The following is a 20,372-nucleotide window of genomic DNA, read 5'->3' on the forward strand; positions in this document are numbered from 1 at the left end:
TTTGTTTCTTTTTAAGATAAAGTATTTATTTCCGGTTTTCAATGAAGTCAGCGATATGATGTCGAGTCAAAGACTACTATTTTAATATTAAGTATATGAAGTTAGTCGTAATATTTCTTGCTATCAGAGTGGCACAGCCAGAAGCGTGATATTCTGGTAGTGAGAGTGTTACACCAATCAGCCCATTCCTCTTTTGACCTCCTTTTGTTTGGCCTAAAGTCATACTACTCACTCTTATATTCTTGTGACGTAACACATTGGACCAAGAATCCGCCCTTACACTCATATCATCATTATTGCTATTTAACATTTATTGATTTACATTACTCCTATTATTATTATACCATGATATCGTACTATCTGAAACCGCATCATCATTTAAATTTAAAGATTCCACCAAATCAGTTCCTCTTTTAACTTCCTTCAATGTACAATTTTTCTTTCCCAAATTTAAAATCTCTTCTCCCCATTCATTTAAATTTTCCTCTAAAATTACCATTGTACCCTTTGTTTCATCTTCCTTGTACGTCTTCAGCACCACTTCTACCGCCGTGTCTGACTTTTTCAACAGTGGCTTCCACACTAACATTAAATTCTTTCTAATTACATTATCCAACACATCTAAACAGCCCTCTAAATCTCGGCTACATCCTTCTCCATATCCCATCATCATGAAACACTCTGATTCATATGCTTCCCTACCAATTTCTTTAACGAAAACTGCAAAGTCACTTTCACATTTGTTTTTTATTTTCACCTGCCATATCATAATAAACACTAACTACACAATAATTTCTTTGGCATTACCATCAAGATTATTGTGAACGAAAACTGCAAAGTCATTTTCACATTTGTTTTTTATTTTCACCTACTATATCATAATAAACACTAACTACACAATAATTTCTTTGGCATTGCCATCAAGATTATTGTGAATTAGAATTTTATTACTATTCACCGCATACAAGAATACTGTTATGGGTGAAGGTGAAGTAGAAGAACTAGTCTCTAATGATATTACGTGGGGAAGAATCGAATGCTAAAAGCACTAGAAAAATGGAACTAATAAGAGAATAAATAAAGAATCAATTGCCTAATGGATTGTAATCTTAGTGATTAGGTTATGTAAAATTAATATTCAATATTGAAAAGTATTTGTTATCATCGTTATTTTAATATTCATTTTTTTTATGTAAAAAAAATTATATTTTTTGAGTTATTTATCCAAACGTTATAACTTTAAAATAAATACTTCTATAATTAAAAATTCAAACAATAAATAACTTATTTATAAACTGTTATTAATAAAAGCGGTTATATTTTAAACTTTTTTTTCAAAACTAACTTATTTAACATTTTATTTCAAAAGCTCTTTAAAATAAGTCCATTACTTTTATTTCAACATTTTTTTAACTTTTTTTTCTAGGTATTATAATATCAAACGCCGGCTATATATTCTATATTTCATTTAATTAAGCTCCATCTGAATGTTACATATTTAGTTGCACGGACAACTCTCTAGATCTTCATCATCTTTCAAAAGAGCAAAGAGAGCGACAAAAAGATAGGAATCAGTGGAAATGAAAATATGAAGTCTTTTACTAATAATTTGAAGTCTTCGCTTGTGAAAATTCTTATTCTTTTCCAAGGAAGGTAAAACAGACATAAATAACGAAACCGCGTTTTGGTACCCCCACAGCTTTATAGTTTATATAATGTAAAGTCCAAAGCGAGCACTGCCACTGAGGAGTGAGGAAGGGTTCTGGAAATAACGGAGGAAGAAGCTAACAAAGTTCATAGATATTTATTTGATTGGCAACTAACAAAGTAGATAAACAAGGAACAGCAACAGGATTAGGATTATTCCATTCATTCATTGTTCAATTCAATTTCAGTCTCCGATGGGTAACTGCTTCTCCGACGTCCCCGGTGGCCGCGCTGCCATCGGGGGAACTGCCCGAGGCCTCCTCAACGCCATCGACGCTCCCAACGACGCTGTCGACAACTTCCTCAGGTCCCGCGGCTACCACGGCCTCTTCTCTCAGATCGAGGTTCCTCCCTCTCTTTCCCTTCTTTACCTTCCACCACTCCTACTCTTACCTAACTAACTTCTCTTATGGTAACGTTTTTTTGTCGTTTTGCGGGCAGCTGTCGTTTTCTGCTTCTGGCTTGCGTGATCGAGATTTTCTCTCTAAGGTTCGTCGTTTCGAGCATCCATCGTCGTTTATATCTTTGTTCTGTTATTTCTTTCAGCTTCAGTTTCATGTAGTTCAGTTGATGAATGTCAATTTCAGTGTTGCAAGACCAGAATTATCTCTTGTTTTCTGTAACGAGCTCGTGATTTTTTGTTTTTTAAAAGCAAAACAAACAAACAAACCACGAAATTATTGCAAATCCATAATTCATTTTAGGCAATTGTGCAGGACTATTTGATTATGGTGACGTTGCATTGAAACTATATATATTTTATAATGAAAATGAGGCCAGGCTATTGTTATTTCATTCTGGTTTTGGATTGTTATCGTTTCCTGCAAAATTGTTGTGATGGTAAATACGGTCACCATTGATTGTTTGTGTGGCTGTTATTTGCTGTAGAGTGATCCAATGATGGTTCTTTATACAAGAGGGAAACATGGAGCACTTGAGGAAATCGGCCGTACTGAAGTAGTTCTGAATTCTTTGGATCCTAAGTGGATTACTAAACACTTAATCATGTATCATTTCGAGGTTGTTCAGTTTTTAGTGTAAGTTAAATGCTTATATTTATACTTCTAACAAGGCACACTAGCGTTTTGTTTTTTCACTAGGAATCATTCCGTAAAATATTTTTTATCACAGGTTTCGAGTGTACGACGTTGATACTCAGTTTCACAATTTGGATGTGAAGGTATAGTGTCTACCTTGGAGACTCTTGACGTCACCCTTTTTCCTTTAACTTTAAGTTCAAGTGGCTATTTAATAAAGATAATTTCACATGTTATATTCTAAAGTGTAACCCTTTCTTAATAGGATTGTGAATTTTACTGTTTTGTGACTTCTTTATGATTCTATGTATACAACTGAACCTGCTTAAGTTTTTTCTTTATTGGTTGACATTCTACACAATCTCTTCATAAGGTTGTGAAACAATATATTCTAGTTAGTTCCAAAACTATACTTTAATTTGCTATGTGGAACTTTTTACTTTCTCTTTCATTAGATGTAATAACAAGTTGATAAAGCATAAAAGTCCATATTTGTAAGTTTTGATTGACTTATGCAGATGCTTAAGCTAGAAGAGCAACAATTTCTAGGTGAGGCAACTTGTGCATTATCGGAGGTAATGTGGAAATCTTTCAGGCTATTGTGGCTGTTCAAGTTTTTGTGGTCTGATATCTGACAAGTAAATAAAAATTTCATTATAGTCTCAGTTAAGCTGTATCTTCATGGCTTCTCACTATCTCACATTTATTACTTTTTTCCAATATATGCTGTTTGAAAGTGCTTACCATCTCAGTCTGAGTTAATAGCTTACTAGGTAACTGCCAAGCATATTGGAAGTTTTTCAGAAAAGACAAGCATTTCATAATGCATACTCAAATTATGATGCACTAGCACCTTATTCATTTCTGAAAATAAATTATCTTCCCAAGAACTCTTCCCATCAACAGTGACAGTATGGCATCTGCAGATAATTATAAAGTCTGATCGATCATTGGCATTAGAGCTACGTAGAGAAGATCCTATCAGATCTATGCATTCCCAAAATTGCGGGAAGCTCTTGGTGCATGCAGAGGAATGTGTTGGCTCAAAGACTACAGTAGAGTTGATATTTAGGTGCTCAGATTTGGAAAATAGGGATCTCTTCTCAAAAAGTGTATGTCTTAGTTTTTCCTTTTCTTGCTAGGTGTTATATGGAAAGCCAGTTATTGTATAAAATAAGACATGGTTTTGTTTTGTCTTGTAGGATCCTTTTTTGATAATATCAAAACTTGTGGAAGGTGGTACCCATATTCCAATTTGTAAAACAGAAGTTATAAAGAATGATCTCAGCCCACAGTGGAAGCCAGTGTTCTTAAACATTCAACAAGTAGGAGGCAAGGTACAAGGATCACCGTCTTAATTTATTCTTTCCGTAAAACTATAAAAGTATGGAAATATGGCCATGTTTTATGAGATTATATATGGAATAATATGCTGAACTTCATGATTTAGACACAGTGGAAGCTCTCATTTTTTCGTTTTTATTATATACAGGACAATCCTTTGATACTAGAGTGTTATAACTTCAATACCAATGGCAAACATGATTTGATAGGGTAATTGGCGGTTACTTTTTAATTTCCTTCGTCTGTTTGTTCCTTTGCCTATCAATATACTTTCTAGGCTGAAATGCTTCTTTGGTTTATCAGAAAAGTGCAAAAGTCTTTGGCAGAGTTGGAGAAGCTTCATGCTAGTGGTCAAGGAGAAACTTTATTTTTGCCTACTGGCGGTGGTCATAATTCTCATAACAAGGTTTTATTATAAAGTTTATTTGTGTCATGAATCCTTCTTTCTTTCTCTAAAAAGTGTAAAACATATTTTTCTATAATACAGGTATTAAAGAGCCGGGTATATCTGGACAAATTTTCTGAAAGTGTCCAATATAGTTTCCTTGATTACTTGTCTGCGGGTTTTGAATTGAACTTCATGGTGGCCATTGATTTTACAGGTACAGCTCATATCCTCAAATGAAGTGTACCTTATTATTTTCTAGATTTCTGTAGTTGTCAACATGAGGGGCCTTAGATATACCTGGATGACAAAGGTTTATGCATTCTTAATCAAATATAACTAACCTCCTGGTTTATCAGCTTCAAATGGGAATCCACGCCTTCCAGATTCTTTGCATTATATTGATCCTTCAGGACGGCCAAATGCATACCAGAAGGTGAGAACTGAGAAGTGATCTTTAGTTTGAATCATTTGTTTTTCCAGCGATCCTTGTCTTGAACTTGTCCCAACTTTATTTCTAGGCAATTGTTGAGGTTGGAGAGGTGCTACAGTTTTATGATTCAGACAAACGATTTCCTACATGGGGATTTGGTGCCCGACCAATTGATGGTCCTGTTTCCCATTGTTTTAACCTGAATGGAAGCAGTCACTATTGTGAGGTAGATATGCTACACCTGTTCTTGCTTTTGTTTTCACTTATCATAAAATAGTTCATCAGTGATTGAAGTTGTGTGTTTAACAGGTGGAAGGGATCCAAGGAATTATGATGGCATACACAAGTGCCCTGCTTAATGTTTCTCTTGCAGGACCAACTCTTTTTGGACCTGTCATAAGCAATGCTGCACTTATTGCCAGCCAATCTGTAGCAACTGGTGCAAGAAAGTATTTTGTTTTGTTAATAATCACAGTAAGAAATAAGAATTAGAACTTTTTTATTTCTCTCTAGAACTATGTAGCTGCAATTTACTCCTCCTGTAGTCTTTTTTCTTCCATGTCTCTTTCCGACATGCGCCGTGATTCAGCCATATAATCATAGCAGAGCTAATCACTCTATATCTGTGTTGCATATGAGAAAAAAAATTTCTTTGTCGTGACTTCTAAGCCTGTGATGATTTTTTGCATCATCTTGCTTTTCCACCGCTGATGCTGACATTTAATTGACATCACTAGGATGGAGTGGTGACAGATCTCCAAGAAACAAAAGATGCCCTTGTTAAAGCCTCTGACCTACCATTATCAATCCTTATCGTTGGAGTTGGAGGAGCTGATTTCAAAGAAATGGAGGTATGAAAACATGGCGGCTTTTTATACATAACTGTTCCTCATGGGAACTGTGTGATCAGTATACCACAACTGGTTTTTTTAGTTTTGCTACTCCTTTGAATAGATTTTAGATGCTGACAAGGGAGAGAGACTCGAAAGTTCATTCGGACGTGTTGCTTCACGTGATATAGTCCAGTTTGTTCCATTTCGAGATGTTCAAAGTAGGTATCAGTTTGCATATTATGATGTAACTCCATCCTATTGCCTTCTAACTCACAAAGTCTTTGCAATCTTCCCATTGCAGGTGGAGAAATTTCAGTAGTTCAAGCACTTCTAGCAGAATTACCTACTCAATTTTTATCGTACATGAGAAACAGGAATATCCAACCTACTCTCTAAAGAGGAACCATTTTCAAACTACATAGTAAAACGTTCTATCCATTGATCGTTGTGCCATTTCAAGGCCCTCACAGTATATTAAATTGAAATTTGGCTAAAGGGTGCAAACTCGCGCTTTGTGCTGAATGCTCATTTAATTGAAGGTCAAGAAGGGTTCGCTAGCCAACTGCATTTATCTAAGATTGGTATCTGTCTGAGCGAGCTTTATGGGTAGGATTTCCTTTCCTTCTTGTACTCATGCTTTGTGGGTTTTGTGGCAGGTTCATCAGAACTACAAATTGGAGGGGAAAATTTTAGTCGTTCAGTGAACGTTGAGATCCAATAAGTGAAAACATTTGTGAATTGATACTTTGATGCAAGTTAGATCATTTGTGGATGTCTTTAGATGGAAATTGATTATATCCATGAAGTTAGTAAAGGTTACTAGTTTTTTTTATCATCAATTCATCTCTGAAAAGTAAAAACTACACCTTGTAGATATGTTGGAAGACGAAGAAAACCTGTTTTGTGTTGGTTTCTTGCGTCTGTCCGTTTTTTAGTTTTACTTTTACTGTAATTAGAGTCCTTTAAACCTAAATTTTGTTGGTACATGTTTTCGATGCCAAGCTGATTCATTTTTTAAAAAAAAAATGTAGCCATTATGAAATTATCGAATGGTGATTTTGTTTACATATCCAAAAGGGACAGCGTTGCTCAAAGAATCAAAGGTGGAATGGGTTTCCACCCGGAGAAATTTTGATTCAACTTTTTAAAGCAAAAAAGTTAGTTACTTCTCCACGTGATTGAGTTCTACCTTGGTTGAAACAAACAAGCTCCTCATCACTCATCAGTATGGATTCAAGTATACTGTGTACAACTATAGTCAAAAGTCAAACATAGAGCTTAGCTCAGAGAGGTCAACATCCTCATCTGCCCCTCAAAAGAAAATAAATATGGGGTGGTTTTTTTTTTGAAACAAAGGAAGACACATTAAAGTGGAGCATATAAATTAAAGAAGAAGACACATAACGAGATACCAACAAATAAACCAACCCCTAGCATTCCTAGTCCTATCATCAGCCTCCCCCAGGATCACCTCCATTCCATTCTGTGTAACTCATCACCATTCTTGTGTGAATGACCTTTAGATTTGCTCTTGCAGTCTTAAAGATTCGTGCATTCCGTTCCAACCAGATGTTTCAAATCACTGCAAAGAACACTCATCCACATCTTCTACCCTTGTTGTCTATTATGCATGCCATGCCAACTCTCGAACAATTCTTTAACGGTTCCAGGAATCACCCACTCTCTTCCTAGTAACCTCAACCACTTGCACCACACCTGCCATGTTATCTCGCACCTAAGGAATAAATACTCTAACAGATTCTAATTCCTTGGTACACAGTACACACATATGGGGTGGTATAATAGTTTAAACTTTAAATACACCTTATTTAGTTATCCCGTGTTTCTTTGCGCAAAGATCGTTTAACTTCTAACACTAATTAAAAAATGCAAAGAATCGGGTTTCGGACCAATTAAACATACGATTACTGCGTCAAGAACTAACTGTTAAAAAATACTAAGTAAAGGGGAGGCCCAATGAATTATTTATATCTAGCAACTGAGGATTGGGATTGGGAACGTAACTCAGTATGGATTGTCACTTTTTCTCCGCTTCCAGGTTATACCGATTTCCGAAAATAAAATTGTTTTAGGCCAAAATAAAATAAAATAAAATGCTAAGAATTTATTATTTTTTATTATAATTTAGTTATTAATTCAATTTCTTTAATTTAATAATCCAACAACATATTTTATTAAGTTTATTCCATACTTTTAAACATTGACAATTAACTGATAATCAAAAATAATAAATTATGATGATCCTTTAATATTCATCTAAAATAAAATTGTTTAGTAATTTAGGTTATAATTCTTTATTTGCTTAATTTTTATATCCAAAGAGTTAATTAGAAAAAGAATCTTCTAACTAGTTATACTATCTATCAAAATACCTGAATATCTGCTGAGAGAATAGTCACTAAATTTGACTATAAATATTTAGTCATAGACCATGAACTTAAATAACAAACCAAATATTACAATGGACCATTCTTTTCATGCAAAATAATTCTAAAACTTGAATTTAAGACCTCTTCATTAGAATCTAAGATAATTATTATTTTGACTAACATTATATTAGAAAATTAAAGTAGATGACAATATACATGTTATCTATAAAGATAATCATGACCGTATCCTTAATATAAGTAGTATGAGAATTAGAGTTTGATAACTACGAATTTGTTTGAATAATTTAGTTATGTATTTGTTTTCACATATTCCAAACAAAAAGGTTTATTGTAATTTTATTTCAAAGTAATACTATGTGTGGACGTGGGAACGGAGGGAAAAAGTAATTATTCTTAATATTTTTAAGATAATTTTCCTTTTCCTTTTTTTTCCGACTTTGTTTAGATGATTTCAATAAACAAGGGAGTAAAGCAGAGGAATGTCCTCCTCGGTTGGGAGGAGACATGAATTTTTAATAATAAAAAGAATTTAATTTTGATTTAATTATAAAGTAATTTTACGTATGTATCTAATATTAATAAAAATAATTATTTTTTATATTTATCGTGTGAATGAGTATCCAAAAAAACGAATATAACTACACAATTATATAAAATGCTATTGCATCAAAATTAAATTCTAATAAAAAAATCTTAAAAATACACACACATATATATGGTAATATATATAGAACACAAAAGGGTTATATCTCATAATTTTGAGTTTTTTATACTGCTAAATTTAAGATATTTTTGTCATAAAAATTATTTTATTAGATTATAAAATCAACTATACTAGGTATATATTAAAATTAACTACTAAAATCAATTATTAATATATAATACATATTAAAATATAAAATATATATTAAAAATAAATTAAATACCACATATAAATACATAATAACTAATTTTAATAATTGTCAACGAATTATAATTCAAATAACATAGTCTCTTTATATTCATCTAAAAAATACAAATTTAAACCTACCTATCTTTTAAAAAAAAACTAATTTTAATAGTTGATTTTAACGTTCAAACACTACTTTTGTCATTAAAATATGAAGGCATGCGACATGCGTAAAGTGATATCATCATATCCAAAATTCTTGCATTGCCGCTCTTTTAAAAAAGCGTATATATAGATAGATTGGTAAATAATTTACTCAAGAAATGAGTATATTTTGTACGAATTTAAAATTGAAACTGATATTTTAGTTAAAAGAAATAACAAAAGAACTAGGAACAAGAGGACTTTCTAGGGCCCTTTATTCTTTTCTACTTCACTCCATAAAAGTCATAGAAGCAAAACCCTAATTTCTTCTTCTCCTCGATCTCCAACATATGGCATCCACATAGTAGTGTTGTTAGATTGAATAGTCATCTCTTATCTCTGAATAATTATCTAACTCACCTCATGATGATTTATCAACAACGATGGAATGGCATGTACGCGTAAAACACAGATAGAATCTTCCATCATTACAGAACGCAGAAGTTAACAAGCTAAGCTTCACCGCGTTTTCACGTAACTAAGCTCAGTTTCATTCTAAAAGTGGATCGAAAACATGGAAAGAGGCCATTTCCCCTTGAAGAAAAAGAAGAAGAAGAGAAAGAGGAGAAGGAGCACGTGTTCCCGATTTACTCTGAACGTTCCCAGCAAGACACGTCGGCGGTGGTATCAGCTCTTGTTCAAGTCATTGGTGGCAATCCACCGCATCATCATCAACAAATCTCTCACTCCTCCACTTCTATGGACAACAATCAACAATCTCAACCACCATCTATAATGCAAGATCAAGGTATAATGATTTAATTTCAGCACTTAGGGTTTATTATTTAGTTTTAGGTCTTCATTTCTTCTCCCTTGTGTTCGCGTTATTCTTTAACTTCGCTTCTCTCTGATCTTGTTGGGTCAAACCTGAAATTGATTTATACTAAGTAATGCGGTCTTTTAGAGAACTTCTAAATCTCTCTATCAAAATCGATTTTGATTTATAAAGAAGATTATCATCCTCTAAGAAATTTATATGTGGTGTGACCTTCACAACATAAGTGGGTCTTTAATTAGGTTTTACCTTGTTTAAATAATAATAGGTTGGTTTGTTTTCAAGGTCTTATGTCTTTCACTTTATATATACACCAAATTTCTCTCTTCCTTTTAGCTAGACCTTTCATTTTGGAGACGAAAAAATAGAAGAAAAAAAAAGTATGGGAAAGAAAGCCTCTCCTTTTCTTATATCTATCTCCTAGTGATGTTAATTATTACTTAAATGTTTCCAACCCCATATATATTCTACGGAAATGTTTGGTAACCAAAGCTAAAAACAGCCATAATTTACCTTATTTAGCATTCATTAATTGTTGCGACAATTAATTAATGTTAAATAAGGTAAATTCTGACTGTTTTTTTTTTGTCTATCTAGTATTACTTTTTTTAAAAAAAAGTAGTGTAATATTTGTCTTTTTTTTAAAGAGGAAAAGAATGTTTAATTTGACTTATATATCTGAATCATTGTATGATTTCTACATACACCGTACTTATTAATTATTTATTGGGGACAAAAGAGAGTGTAAAAAGAAAGGAGTTGGGGTCTTGGGGAGGTGAGATCGGCTTGAAGTTTTTATTTTTTTTTTCTTTCATTACTAATAGTGGTAGGTGTAGAAGAGATTATGATGGTGTAGACACAAAGGAGCTGTATATTGAGTTCGTCTGTGTCGCATCAAAATATATATTACATTTGAAGAGTACTAGGAGTCACTAGAATTTGTGATGTGTAGTCATTAATTAGCCATCATTAATATTTTTAATGGCGTTAGATGATATTTAATGGTGTAGGATTACTCATTATTCTTTTGATGGTTAAGTGTTGAATTTCAACTAGACTTTCTCATTGCATTTTTTTAAGAAAAAGTTTATATTGCTTCTTTTGTACTCAAAACAAAGGATAAATCCTCAAAAATGTTTTTGAATTATTAAATAGTTTATTAATTGATCATTTTAAATTAAATGCATAAATAATTTGCTAAGTATAAATATCATTTATTAATTGATAATTTAGAGATTTTTTGATAGTTTATTCCAAAAAAGAAAGAAGATCAAACTTCCTCTTGGCTCTTAATAATATGTATGTGTATATAGCAGTGGTAAGAAGACACTACAAAGGGGTTAGGCACCGGCCATGGGGGAAATGGGCCGCGGAGATTCGAGATCCGAAGAAGGCAGCAAGGGTTTGGCTTGGAACTTTCCAAACTGCCGAGGAAGCTGCACTTGCTTATGACGAAGCCGCTCTTAGATTCAAAGGAAGCAAAGCTAAGCTCAACTTTCCAGAAAGGGTTCATCTCACTCGTGAATTCGGTTACCTCACTAACCGTCCTCCACAACCGGAAATTGGCAATAACAATGGTCAACAAGTACCTAGTACTACTACCACAATTTCTAATGCTTCAGCTTCACAATTTTCTGGCAGTAACAACAACAATTTCAATTATGCTTTGCCTCATTTGTATGGGAACCATAAAAATATGTTTGTTTCTTCCTCTTCGTCTTCATCTTCATCTTCTGGATTTTCTATGCAATTTGGAGGTTCTTCTTCTAAGTCTCCTCCTAGGAATTAATTGGACAGTGATGACTTGGATGGTACGCCCAAGGTTTTCTGTCTTTATCGTTAATTTTTATCGTCAACTATATATGCATTCATTTCTTATTTCTTAAGATTTTCATTATATATAGTATTTATATATGGGGCACACTATATGATGAAATGTTTGTTTGAAGAGCCGTTTAACCCATTCCTACAAAAAGGAGTCAGGATGAAGCATGCCACTAAATGATATGGTTTAATAATTAAAATTTTTAACAAGATGTGTATTTGATCTAAATTCAAGTAATGATCTCTACTAGAGATTTGTTATATATTTTCAGAAGTGCTATAAATATATTAAAATTGTTATCATATATTTGTATATAAATATACGTGTTATTTAATTTATTTTTAATTTATATTTTATAATTTAGTATATATTTTATATTAATAATTAATTTTAGTGTATATCTAATTTTATTCATATATTTTTTTATTTTATATTTATACATCAAGTTACCAATTTTTTTTTTAAATTAAATTGAATGTAAAACTCATAGAAAATAAATTTATTTTCACATCTTACTTAAAAATAAAACAATTTTTGTTGATTCAATATAAAAAAATGAATGAGTATATGACATTTTATATAATTCTCTAACAACTAAAATATAAACATATATATTAAATATTTTAATCAAATATGCTACATTATATAATAATTTTTAAGTATCATTTTTACACCAACAAAATTGAGTGTAGTGGCAATTTTATTATATTCAACCCTACGTTTTCTCCTAACCTAAGTCCATCTTTCACCATTATTCCCCATGCAACTCTTCATGATTACATGTAAAGAAACTCTAGTGTGCCAAATTTCCATCATCAAAACCAATATATAAATATATACTAACTTGCGGGGGTAGAAATATTTGGAAAAGTCTAGGGAGCCAGCAACTTTGTTAAATTTTGGCCAACATGTAACTTGCAAAGAAAAATGAGCCATTGGATAAAATCTCACACTCATCTCACACCATTAAAATCATCATTGATAACTATTTGATGGCTACAAATCACAAAGTTACTGCCCCTAGCATTCCTTGAAATATTTTATGAGAGAAAGAATCGAGAGTACCTTATAAAAGCTTGCTTCAAGTCCCAAAGTTTGGAAGCTGACTAAGAAAAAGAACTGGAAAGAGCCGATGACGAGTATAGTTAATCGGCCATGAAAGTGGATGAAAACAAGTAAAGGTAATTAAGGAGAATATATTATAGCTTCTACATTGGTGTCTTAAAAGCACCAAACAACATATATGTTATTACAATTACACGGCAATAATATAATAAGGGTGCATGTATGTATGAAGCTGGTGGTTTGAACACAAGCGATAATTCTGACCCCCGAAACCGCGTCTTAATAATTTTTTGCTTTCCTTTCATTATTGATCTCATCATCCAACAATCTAGAAAAAGATGCATGCATGCGACTGTGGCAAACTTTGGATATTTTAAGAAGAAAAGTTGAACGGCAATGGAAAAAATCGAGTTATTGATTATTTATCGAAATAATAACTTTTTTTAAAAAAATACTTTTATCTATTTCATTGCATCTGATTAATACACCAGGCAGAACTCTATTTAACTATTTTACCTGAAAATAAAAATCATAATTAATTAGTGAATTAGTTTGTAGTTAGCGGGGGAATCGGATTGACTATATCTAAAATTTTAATGCGATTCGCATAAATATAAAAATATTTTTAAAAATTTATTATTATTAAAAAATGTCGATAAATTTTTTTATTTTAAAAATATTATTAAATATATTTTTTAAATAATAAAAATAATATAATATAATATAATATATATGATAAATAAAATAAAAAAAATATTTATTTATTTTTACAGATTTACGAATATACGAATACTTATATGAAATTCGTAATTCTATTAGTGTATATATGAGGTCGGATCCAACAACCTTATAAATCGGATTAATATTTATAATTTTTAGATCGAATTTGTATAAACATTGTAGATATGTGAATGTGACCTCTAGACATTATGTGCGTCAGCGTGCAATATCGGCGTGTGGGTTAAATTTTGATCACTTCCGTGCGCATTTGATTAATTTGTGACTAACGTAATCTGTCCAAACTCGAAACGTTATATAGCACCCAGGTTGTAGAGAAAAGGTTAGTTGACTAAACAAACTTCGAATGAATGCAGTTTTATTTATTTGGTTGTAATTTATTTGAATAATATAATCTCGTTATGGAATATGGATGGAGTCTCCTGTCCCTGTATGTTTGAGTGTTTGACTGTGGAATGAGTCGTTTCTGCATGTGTCCGTATCATACTGAGAGCGAGAATGTGGATGTTCATTCAAGTCAACGCGTCAAATTTAGAACCCAGACTCTGACCATTGACCAGTGACCCCATTAACAATGAATTGGCAAATTAAAGAGGCCACAATAATATAGTTACAGTAAAAAAATTTTCTTTTTCAAAATTAATTTTTAAAAGAGATTTTTTTTTTAAAATATAGAACTTATATTTGATAATCTAAATTTAAAATAATTTTTAATAAATATAAACAATAATAATTATATCTGATAAAATAATTTTAAAATTTAAAATAATTATAATAAATATAAATAGAAAAAACTAATCATAAACGAATAAAATTTGGTATTAATAATTTATTTAAGGATAAATCTAAACATTGATTACTATATAAAATGATATTAAATTTTTTAATTTTAAGAAGTACAAACTAATTTTTTATGTATTTTCACAAGTAACTTTAATTTTTTTTTTAAAACTACAACCATAAATATATTATTTTTAAGGTATATTTATTCAAAAGATATCGGTATCGGTCTTTCCAAAAAATCTTTACTAAATCAGACTTAAAAATGGTGATGCGTGTCATTTAAAGGACAAGTTACAAACAGCTAGTTTATACGAAGAGATACGCAAAAAAAAGCGTTATTTAAAGCCATTTAAATTGAATTATTTATAGGTGAAAACTTACATATAAAGTTGTTAGTTTAAACTATTAAATGATAGTTTAATCAAATATATCAAATTATTTAATAATTTTTAATTAATAACTTCATATAAAAATAGAGTTATCAGTTTATTTATAACATAAATGCCGATTGAACGTTACACATCATAATGGGAAATGATGAATTCTTACCTTCTCTTTCTGTTATTCTTGTCCAGCGAAATGATGCATGAATTTTAATAGCAGGGGGTTACGAACGAAATTTGACCCTAAAACCTAAAAGTAGGAGAGTAATTAAGCTAATTATTTGATAGATGAAGTTGTCTATTACACTAATGAAATTAAAATAAAAAAAATTCATAAGTGTGATGACATATCAATTTGTATATAAAAAAATTATGATTCATGATTTTATAAATTATAAATTTTTTAAATTAAAAAATTAAAATTGTGATTCACAATGTTTGGTAACTAAAGAAAATCAGCCAAAAACAGCCATAACTTGTCTTATTTAGCATTCATTAATTGTTGCGATACTTAATTAATACTAAAGAAAACAAGTTCTGACTGGTTTTTTTGTCTACCTAGCATTACCCTATCTTTTTTAAATTTTATAAAAACTCATGCAAATGTAGCAAGTATTTAACAAAAAGAAGTAAAAGACAAAGTCAATGGCCCCCAATCTAGCTGGTTGACTTTGGTTTTGTTTAGATGCACTAAGTCGCGAGATTTGTTTGGGCCTATTATTTGAGGGATGTTTGTCTCTGTTCCTCTAATGTCAAACCTTGCGGCCATTATTCATCCCAGTCTCACTTTCAAAAGTCAATATCTTGCCCAATTTTTCAACTTCGTCATCAATCATCATCATCATATCATCTTAGATTACTTGAAGATGTATTCATTTAAATTTATATACGAATAAGATGTTGTTCTGAGTTATTATAAATTATAATAATGAAGTATGGGAATAACTCCTTAACAAAAGTGTGCATATGTGTTTTTCTTTTGTTTGTTGCTTTTTTTGTTGGGTCACGATGGAGTATGTTAAACTAATCCTAATAAGATACTGTCAAGCCTTTAAGTTTAAGGCCCTTTGGGTATTTCAAGAAGACTATTTTTGGATTTTTGCTTCTCGTATAAAACTCATTCAAGATAGTATTGGACTGGACAAGCTAGAGTATTGGGGCTTTGAGCATAGATATTAAGGGCAAGGCCTTGGTTGAAGTGGCAAATGTATTTGCGTTGCAACATGTGTGTGAGTAGGGTAAAAACTAAAAACGAAAAAATAACCCCCTCCCCCTGGCCCTATACTGTGTGCATAACGATAAATATTTACCCGTTTAATTTACTTAGCAAAAAAAGTAAGGCAACTTGAATAGATGAGATGGGAAACAGAAAGAGAAGAACAAGTACAAGTGATGGGATTAATTAAGGGCATTACATAATAGATGAGAAGTAGTAGTAGTAGAAGCTATAATTAAGTTTGGACAGCTAGAAGAGAAGATGATGATGGGTGGAGGTGGAAGCTGAATTGTTCCTGTGGGCGTGACAAAGCTGGCGAAGCTTCGTGGGAACGTACCAGATGGATAGGCGAGGATGAGAGTTAAAGATGGCATCAATGTCGTGGTGGTGGAGGGCAGCAATGGCAACTAGAGGGTTGTAGCAGGCCTGCCTCCATGCCCCAACGTTCTGGCCTGTCTCCTTGAACTGCCTCCTGAGCTGATTGGAAGTGTCTTTGTCAAGGCAGTGAAGCGCGTAACAGTGAACGTAGTGTCTCATCTTTGGCTTGTTTATGCAATGAGCTCCTGCCTTCTTGGCGTACCTAAACACTTCGTTTGTCACCTGCACAGTACATACCTCTCAAATTAGAAGCTGAGACGGAGAGTATCAAGGTAGGTAGGTAGGTACCTTGGTAGGGCATTTTTGACCGCTTTCCTTGGCAATGTTCTGTACTTGGATCAAGAAATCACGGCATTGCTCATACAGATGGAATAGGTAATCCAGGCCGTTCTTCTTGCCACGTGCCACTTCCCCAGGCTCCGTCACTATGAACGGGTGCTCTCTTTGTCTCTCCTCCTCCTCCTCTTCTTCTTCCTCCTCATCACTCATCGTCTTGCTTCTGCTTCTCATCCTCTTCCTGACGTCCCACGTGCTCCCCACCGCCTCTTTATGTTGTTGCACCCCTGCCTCCTCAAACAAATTAAACCTATCATCTCAAGAACAGTGGTCTAATGTTAAGAGAAATGAAGGGAGAGGGATGTGGACCTTCTTGAGGGAGAGAATCAATTCGAAGTTGATGATGGTCTTGGATGCGTCTACGCTCAGCTCGGACGGCAGCTTTGATGCCATAGCGCTCGCCAACCAGCAGATCCCAACGGAAGATCTGGGAAAGGCTGTTCATCATGTGCTCCAGCTCCTCCTCTTTCATGTCCACCAGCGTCCTCGCCGTGAACCCCAGCTCTGCCACCTTCGCCGCCGTGTAGTACCTCACCCCGTACGCATGGAACAGCTCCTCCAGCCCCCCGGTCCCCTCCATCAGTGAGGAAGAACAAGTTGGGAGGATGGTGCGCGAATCCCACTTGAAGAGGGTGGACGTGAATGCGTCAGGGTCCATCTTTCTATCTCCCAACACAACATACATATTTATATCTCCTCTTAATCACTAAATTATTATTTCAACCTCCTCTTGATGACAACCAAAACAATAATATTTGCCAAAATGAGTTGCATTATAATATTATTTACACATCAGTCTCTGTAATAGTAAAAAAGATCTTTGTTTCCTGTGTTTCGTTTCTGAGACTAATTGGTGTTGTCAGCAGCATAGCAGGATTCTTAATGCTTAAATGACGAGGCCTTCGTTCCTTTCCTTTCCTAAAACACCATTTCATTTTCCCTATGAAACTAAACAATACTACAGTATAGCTAGCTAGCTAGTCCCAAACAAACTGAACCACCTACCTCTTTCTCCCTCTCTAAATTATTACTTGGTATGTTACTAATAATCTTCCGTTAAACGTGCAATGACAATGAGTTCCTTCAAAACGAGAATGAGTTAGTTCCAAGTAGTTCACTTGCAATTTGCCAATTGCCATGCGCTGATAAAATTAAAAGTGTACGCCGATTGCAGAGGAAAAGACAAGCGAACCAATAGAGTAGCTAGGCTAGAGACGAAGTAGGGTGGCAGAGAATCCATGAAGCCTTCATTGCTTTACGTACGGCGGTGTTACAAAATCAGAGAAAATCTCACTGACCTTCTTACCTTTTTTCTGCCTTTAATTAATATTAATTAGATAGCAGAAAGAAAGAGATAGAGGGGTTCGCTCGTTGACTAAGAGAAGTGTGAATGCAATTATGCAAAATCAAAATCAAAATAGAAACAATAATTCATATAAAGTCACCACACGAAAAATTCTGAGTATCATCAAATTTATTTTGATTGAATTTATTGTTCAAATATATTTAATGGTATAAACGATGCCAAAAAATATTTATTAGTGAATTATTTTATCCAACACTAATTACTGACAAATTTTGCATTAGATTTTATAATTAATATAATAAAAATAAGTGATTGGTTAGTGTTGAATTTTTTCAACTATAATGTTAGCACATATTATGTTTTGTGGCGTCCATTTACTGTAATTTTGCATAATTAGTAGTCTTAGTAATCAAATTAAATTTTCTTTTTATAAAATTAGTGGACAAATTCTAAATATCAGAAATTAACTAATAATTTTATTAAATATCAATAGTATGAATATAATAAAAAGTCAAAGAAGTAAAATACAATAAAATAGACATAAATAAATTAATTTTTTAAATCTTACAGATCCCAGTAATTGTTATCGTCGTCATTTTTTCCTTGCTGAAGTGGCAAACTAGGTGTTGATGTCGGTGCCCCACCATCAGTCCCGCTGTCTCCAGCACGCATCTGCTTGTTGTACATTGTCATCTAGTCTCGCAAACGCTATAGTCGCTCCAGCTTCTCCGTCAATTCTGCCCTGATGACAATGATGTCTCCCAAGCGTGCAAGAAGATCGTTGTACCTTTCCTCAGATCAACAACTTCTTCATAATCGACAGAGCTGATGGCAGAGGCAGAGGTGAAGCCGCCAATGTGGAAGTACGGAGACTGCTAGCGAAGAACAACCCCAAACCATAGACACGATTTTTGTAGGGCTTAGAGGCAGTCTCGCGCCAAACCCTATTAGGATTTATGATTGAGACATCGGAGCCGGAGTCGTCTCTACTAGGCTAAGATTGCTGGGTCACAGCTTCCAATATCTCTGTGTAACACACGTTGTGAATTGTGATTAGGATGCCAGTTAATTGACTTTGAAGCGAATACATTTCAAACTTAAAATTAATTGAAACTCACATAATGAGTCACAGATCGCTCATAAGCAAATCTCCCGTTATTGGCCTTCAACGTATGTGTACATTTGAAGGTCTTCGCCAATGTCGTCTCACACTCCAACAACTTAGAGTTAGATTACATATATTGAAACCAACTAATAAAATAAATCAAGTAACAATTCATTCAAGTAATAATTAACAAAGATTAGCAAACTATATACTAGCCTACTCTTCGTCTTCATGAAAATCGCTGACCCACTGGCATACTTCAACGACCTCGGCGATGCCCTGTTAGTTCTGTTCATCAGATGGTGACGCTTGAACCCCTCATCAGTACAAAGATGGACGTCCAGTTCTTTCTTAATATCTAGACAGAGCCCAATCGTGAGGTGGTCGAGCCCCTCACGAACATCCTGCATCATCTGCTGAAGTCGCCAGCCTATCCGGTGATCGTAGATCTTGCTGATCAAGAGATCATGTTCCCTATCCCATATAAATTTCTCCTGCACAAAGTAATTCAACAACATTAGTTAGTCGAAATAAAATACAGTTAAAATATAGTTTATTCAACATTATTGGGTTCTTACCGCCCACTTCTAAAACCGTCGCTCTCTGGTCTCAGCAGGGATCTTCGTGTATCTCGGTCATGGGCTGTTGTATATGCACTTAATCACATTGGAAATCTCCTGTGTACATGCATTGTTGTTTGGTGCAAACATATCAATGAAAAGCTTAAGATTAGCAAACATATAAAAACACATAAAACTTAAAAAAATTGACATAACCTCTCCTAAAATTGGACATATATCCACCTTTACAGTTTCCACAAATCCAACTTCAATCCACAATATTAGTCAAAATTCAATTAAATTCACAATATTTTCAACCGAATATATTAACTTATATTTACTATTGTATACATTTATAAGGGATCATATATATTAATGTTTACATCTCAAAGAATGTCATTATATATAACATTAATCATTATATATTTATTTAAAAATATAGAAAATCAAGTTAAATTTTACCAAAATTTAAAAAATGAGTGTTAACTGTTGTCTTAACATAAATTATTTCTTCAATAACTATACATATGAATTAGAAACATAACAACATGTTGAACTATATACAAACTAATAGCAATTGATCTAATCAGAAAAATCCTGATCCTAATCTAAATCATTTAACCAGCAGAAAATTTCACTTACTAACTAGAAATTAATAT

At 33.1% G+C, this 20,372-nt stretch overlaps 3 protein-coding genes across 5 annotated transcripts; 2 read left to right on the forward strand and 1 right to left on the reverse strand.

The window, feature by feature from the left end:
• The first annotated feature begins 1,461 nt into the window (after positions 1 to 1,461).
• LOC107630879 (protein BONZAI 1) lies at positions 1,462 to 6,578 on the forward strand. Of its 2 annotated transcripts, XR_001618432.3 has the most exons (17): positions 1,462 to 2,051; positions 2,149 to 2,196; positions 2,596 to 2,744; positions 2,839 to 2,887; positions 3,263 to 3,319; positions 3,671 to 3,856; positions 3,947 to 4,081; positions 4,237 to 4,298; positions 4,392 to 4,494; positions 4,576 to 4,690; positions 4,833 to 4,909; positions 4,995 to 5,132; positions 5,216 to 5,380; positions 5,644 to 5,757; positions 5,861 to 5,957; positions 6,041 to 6,320; positions 6,396 to 6,578. XR_001618432.3 is itself a non-coding variant. In XM_016334154.3 (16 exons), the coding sequence occupies exons 1-16, from the start codon at positions 1,902 to 1,904 to the stop codon at positions 6,133 to 6,135; spliced, it is 1,740 nt and encodes a 579-aa protein (XP_016189640.2). In that variant the 5' UTR covers positions 1,482 to 1,901; the 3' UTR covers positions 6,136 to 6,578. The 2 variants fall into 2 exon arrangements, 1 of the variants encoding a protein (XP_016189640.2); XM_016334154.3 differs by having other exon boundaries at positions 1,482 to 2,051; positions 6,041 to 6,578.
• Positions 6,579 to 9,856: 3,278 nt separating this feature from the next.
• Positions 9,857 to 11,894, forward strand: LOC107633534 (ethylene-responsive transcription factor ERF114-like). Of its 2 annotated transcripts, none has more exons than XM_021119245.2 (2): positions 9,857 to 9,991; positions 11,335 to 11,894. In XM_021119245.2, the coding sequence occupies exons 1-2, from the start codon at positions 9,943 to 9,945 to the stop codon at positions 11,805 to 11,807; spliced, it is 522 nt and encodes a 173-aa protein (XP_020974904.1). In that variant the 5' UTR covers positions 9,857 to 9,942; the 3' UTR covers positions 11,808 to 11,894. The 2 variants fall into 2 exon arrangements, with proteins under 2 accessions (XP_020974904.1, XP_020974903.1); XM_021119244.2 differs by having other exon boundaries at positions 9,859 to 9,991; positions 11,332 to 11,894.
• Positions 11,895 to 16,156: 4,262 nt separating this feature from the next.
• On the reverse strand, positions 16,157 to 17,427 carry LOC107633535 (floricaula/leafy homolog). Its single transcript, XM_016337150.3, has 3 exons — positions 17,052 to 17,427; positions 16,695 to 16,969; positions 16,157 to 16,628 (listed from the first exon to the last, which is right to left on the reverse strand). Exons 1-3 carry the CDS (start codon positions 17,425 to 17,427, stop codon positions 16,278 to 16,280), a joined length of 1,002 nt encoding a protein of 333 aa, XP_016192636.2. The 3' UTR covers positions 16,157 to 16,277.
• Positions 17,428 to 20,372: the final 2,945 nt, after the last annotated feature.

Source organism: Arachis ipaensis, chromosome B3 (genome assembly GCF_059453495.1).
Source record: "Arachis ipaensis isolate K30076 ecotype BB chromosome B3, ASM5945349v1, whole genome shotgun sequence".
NCBI classification, from domain to species: domain Eukaryota; kingdom Viridiplantae; phylum Streptophyta; class Magnoliopsida; order Fabales; family Fabaceae; genus Arachis; species Arachis ipaensis.

Coding starts and splice junctions, on each gene's coding strand:
- LOC107630879 (XM_016334154.3), top strand. CDS start 1,902: ATGGGTAACTGCTTCTCCGACGTCCCCGGTGGCCGCGCTGCCATCGGG. Junction 2,745..2,838: donor GAGGTTGTTCAGTTTTTAGT/GTAAGTTAAATG, acceptor TTTTTATCACAG/GTTTCGAGTGTACGACGTTG. Junction 4,691..4,832: donor GGTGGCCATTGATTTTACAG/GTACAGCTCATA, acceptor CTGGTTTATCAG/CTTCAAATGGGAATCCACGC.
- LOC107633534 (XM_021119244.2), top strand. CDS start 9,943: ATGGACAACAATCAACAATCTCAACCACCATCTATAATGCAAGATCAA. Junction 9,992..11,331: donor ATCTATAATGCAAGATCAAG/GTATAATGATTT, acceptor ATGTGTATATAG/CAGTGGTAAGAAGACACTAC.
- LOC107633535 (XM_016337150.3), bottom strand. CDS start 17,427: ATGTATGTTGTGTTGGGAGATAGAAAGATGGACCCTGACGCATTCACG. Junction 16,970..17,051: donor TGATTCTCTCCCTCAAGAAG/GTCCACATCCCT, acceptor TTGAGGAGGCAG/GGGTGCAACAACATAAAGAG. Junction 16,629..16,694: donor GTCAAAAATGCCCTACCAAG/GTACCTACCTAC, acceptor TGTACTGTGCAG/GTGACAAACGAAGTGTTTAG.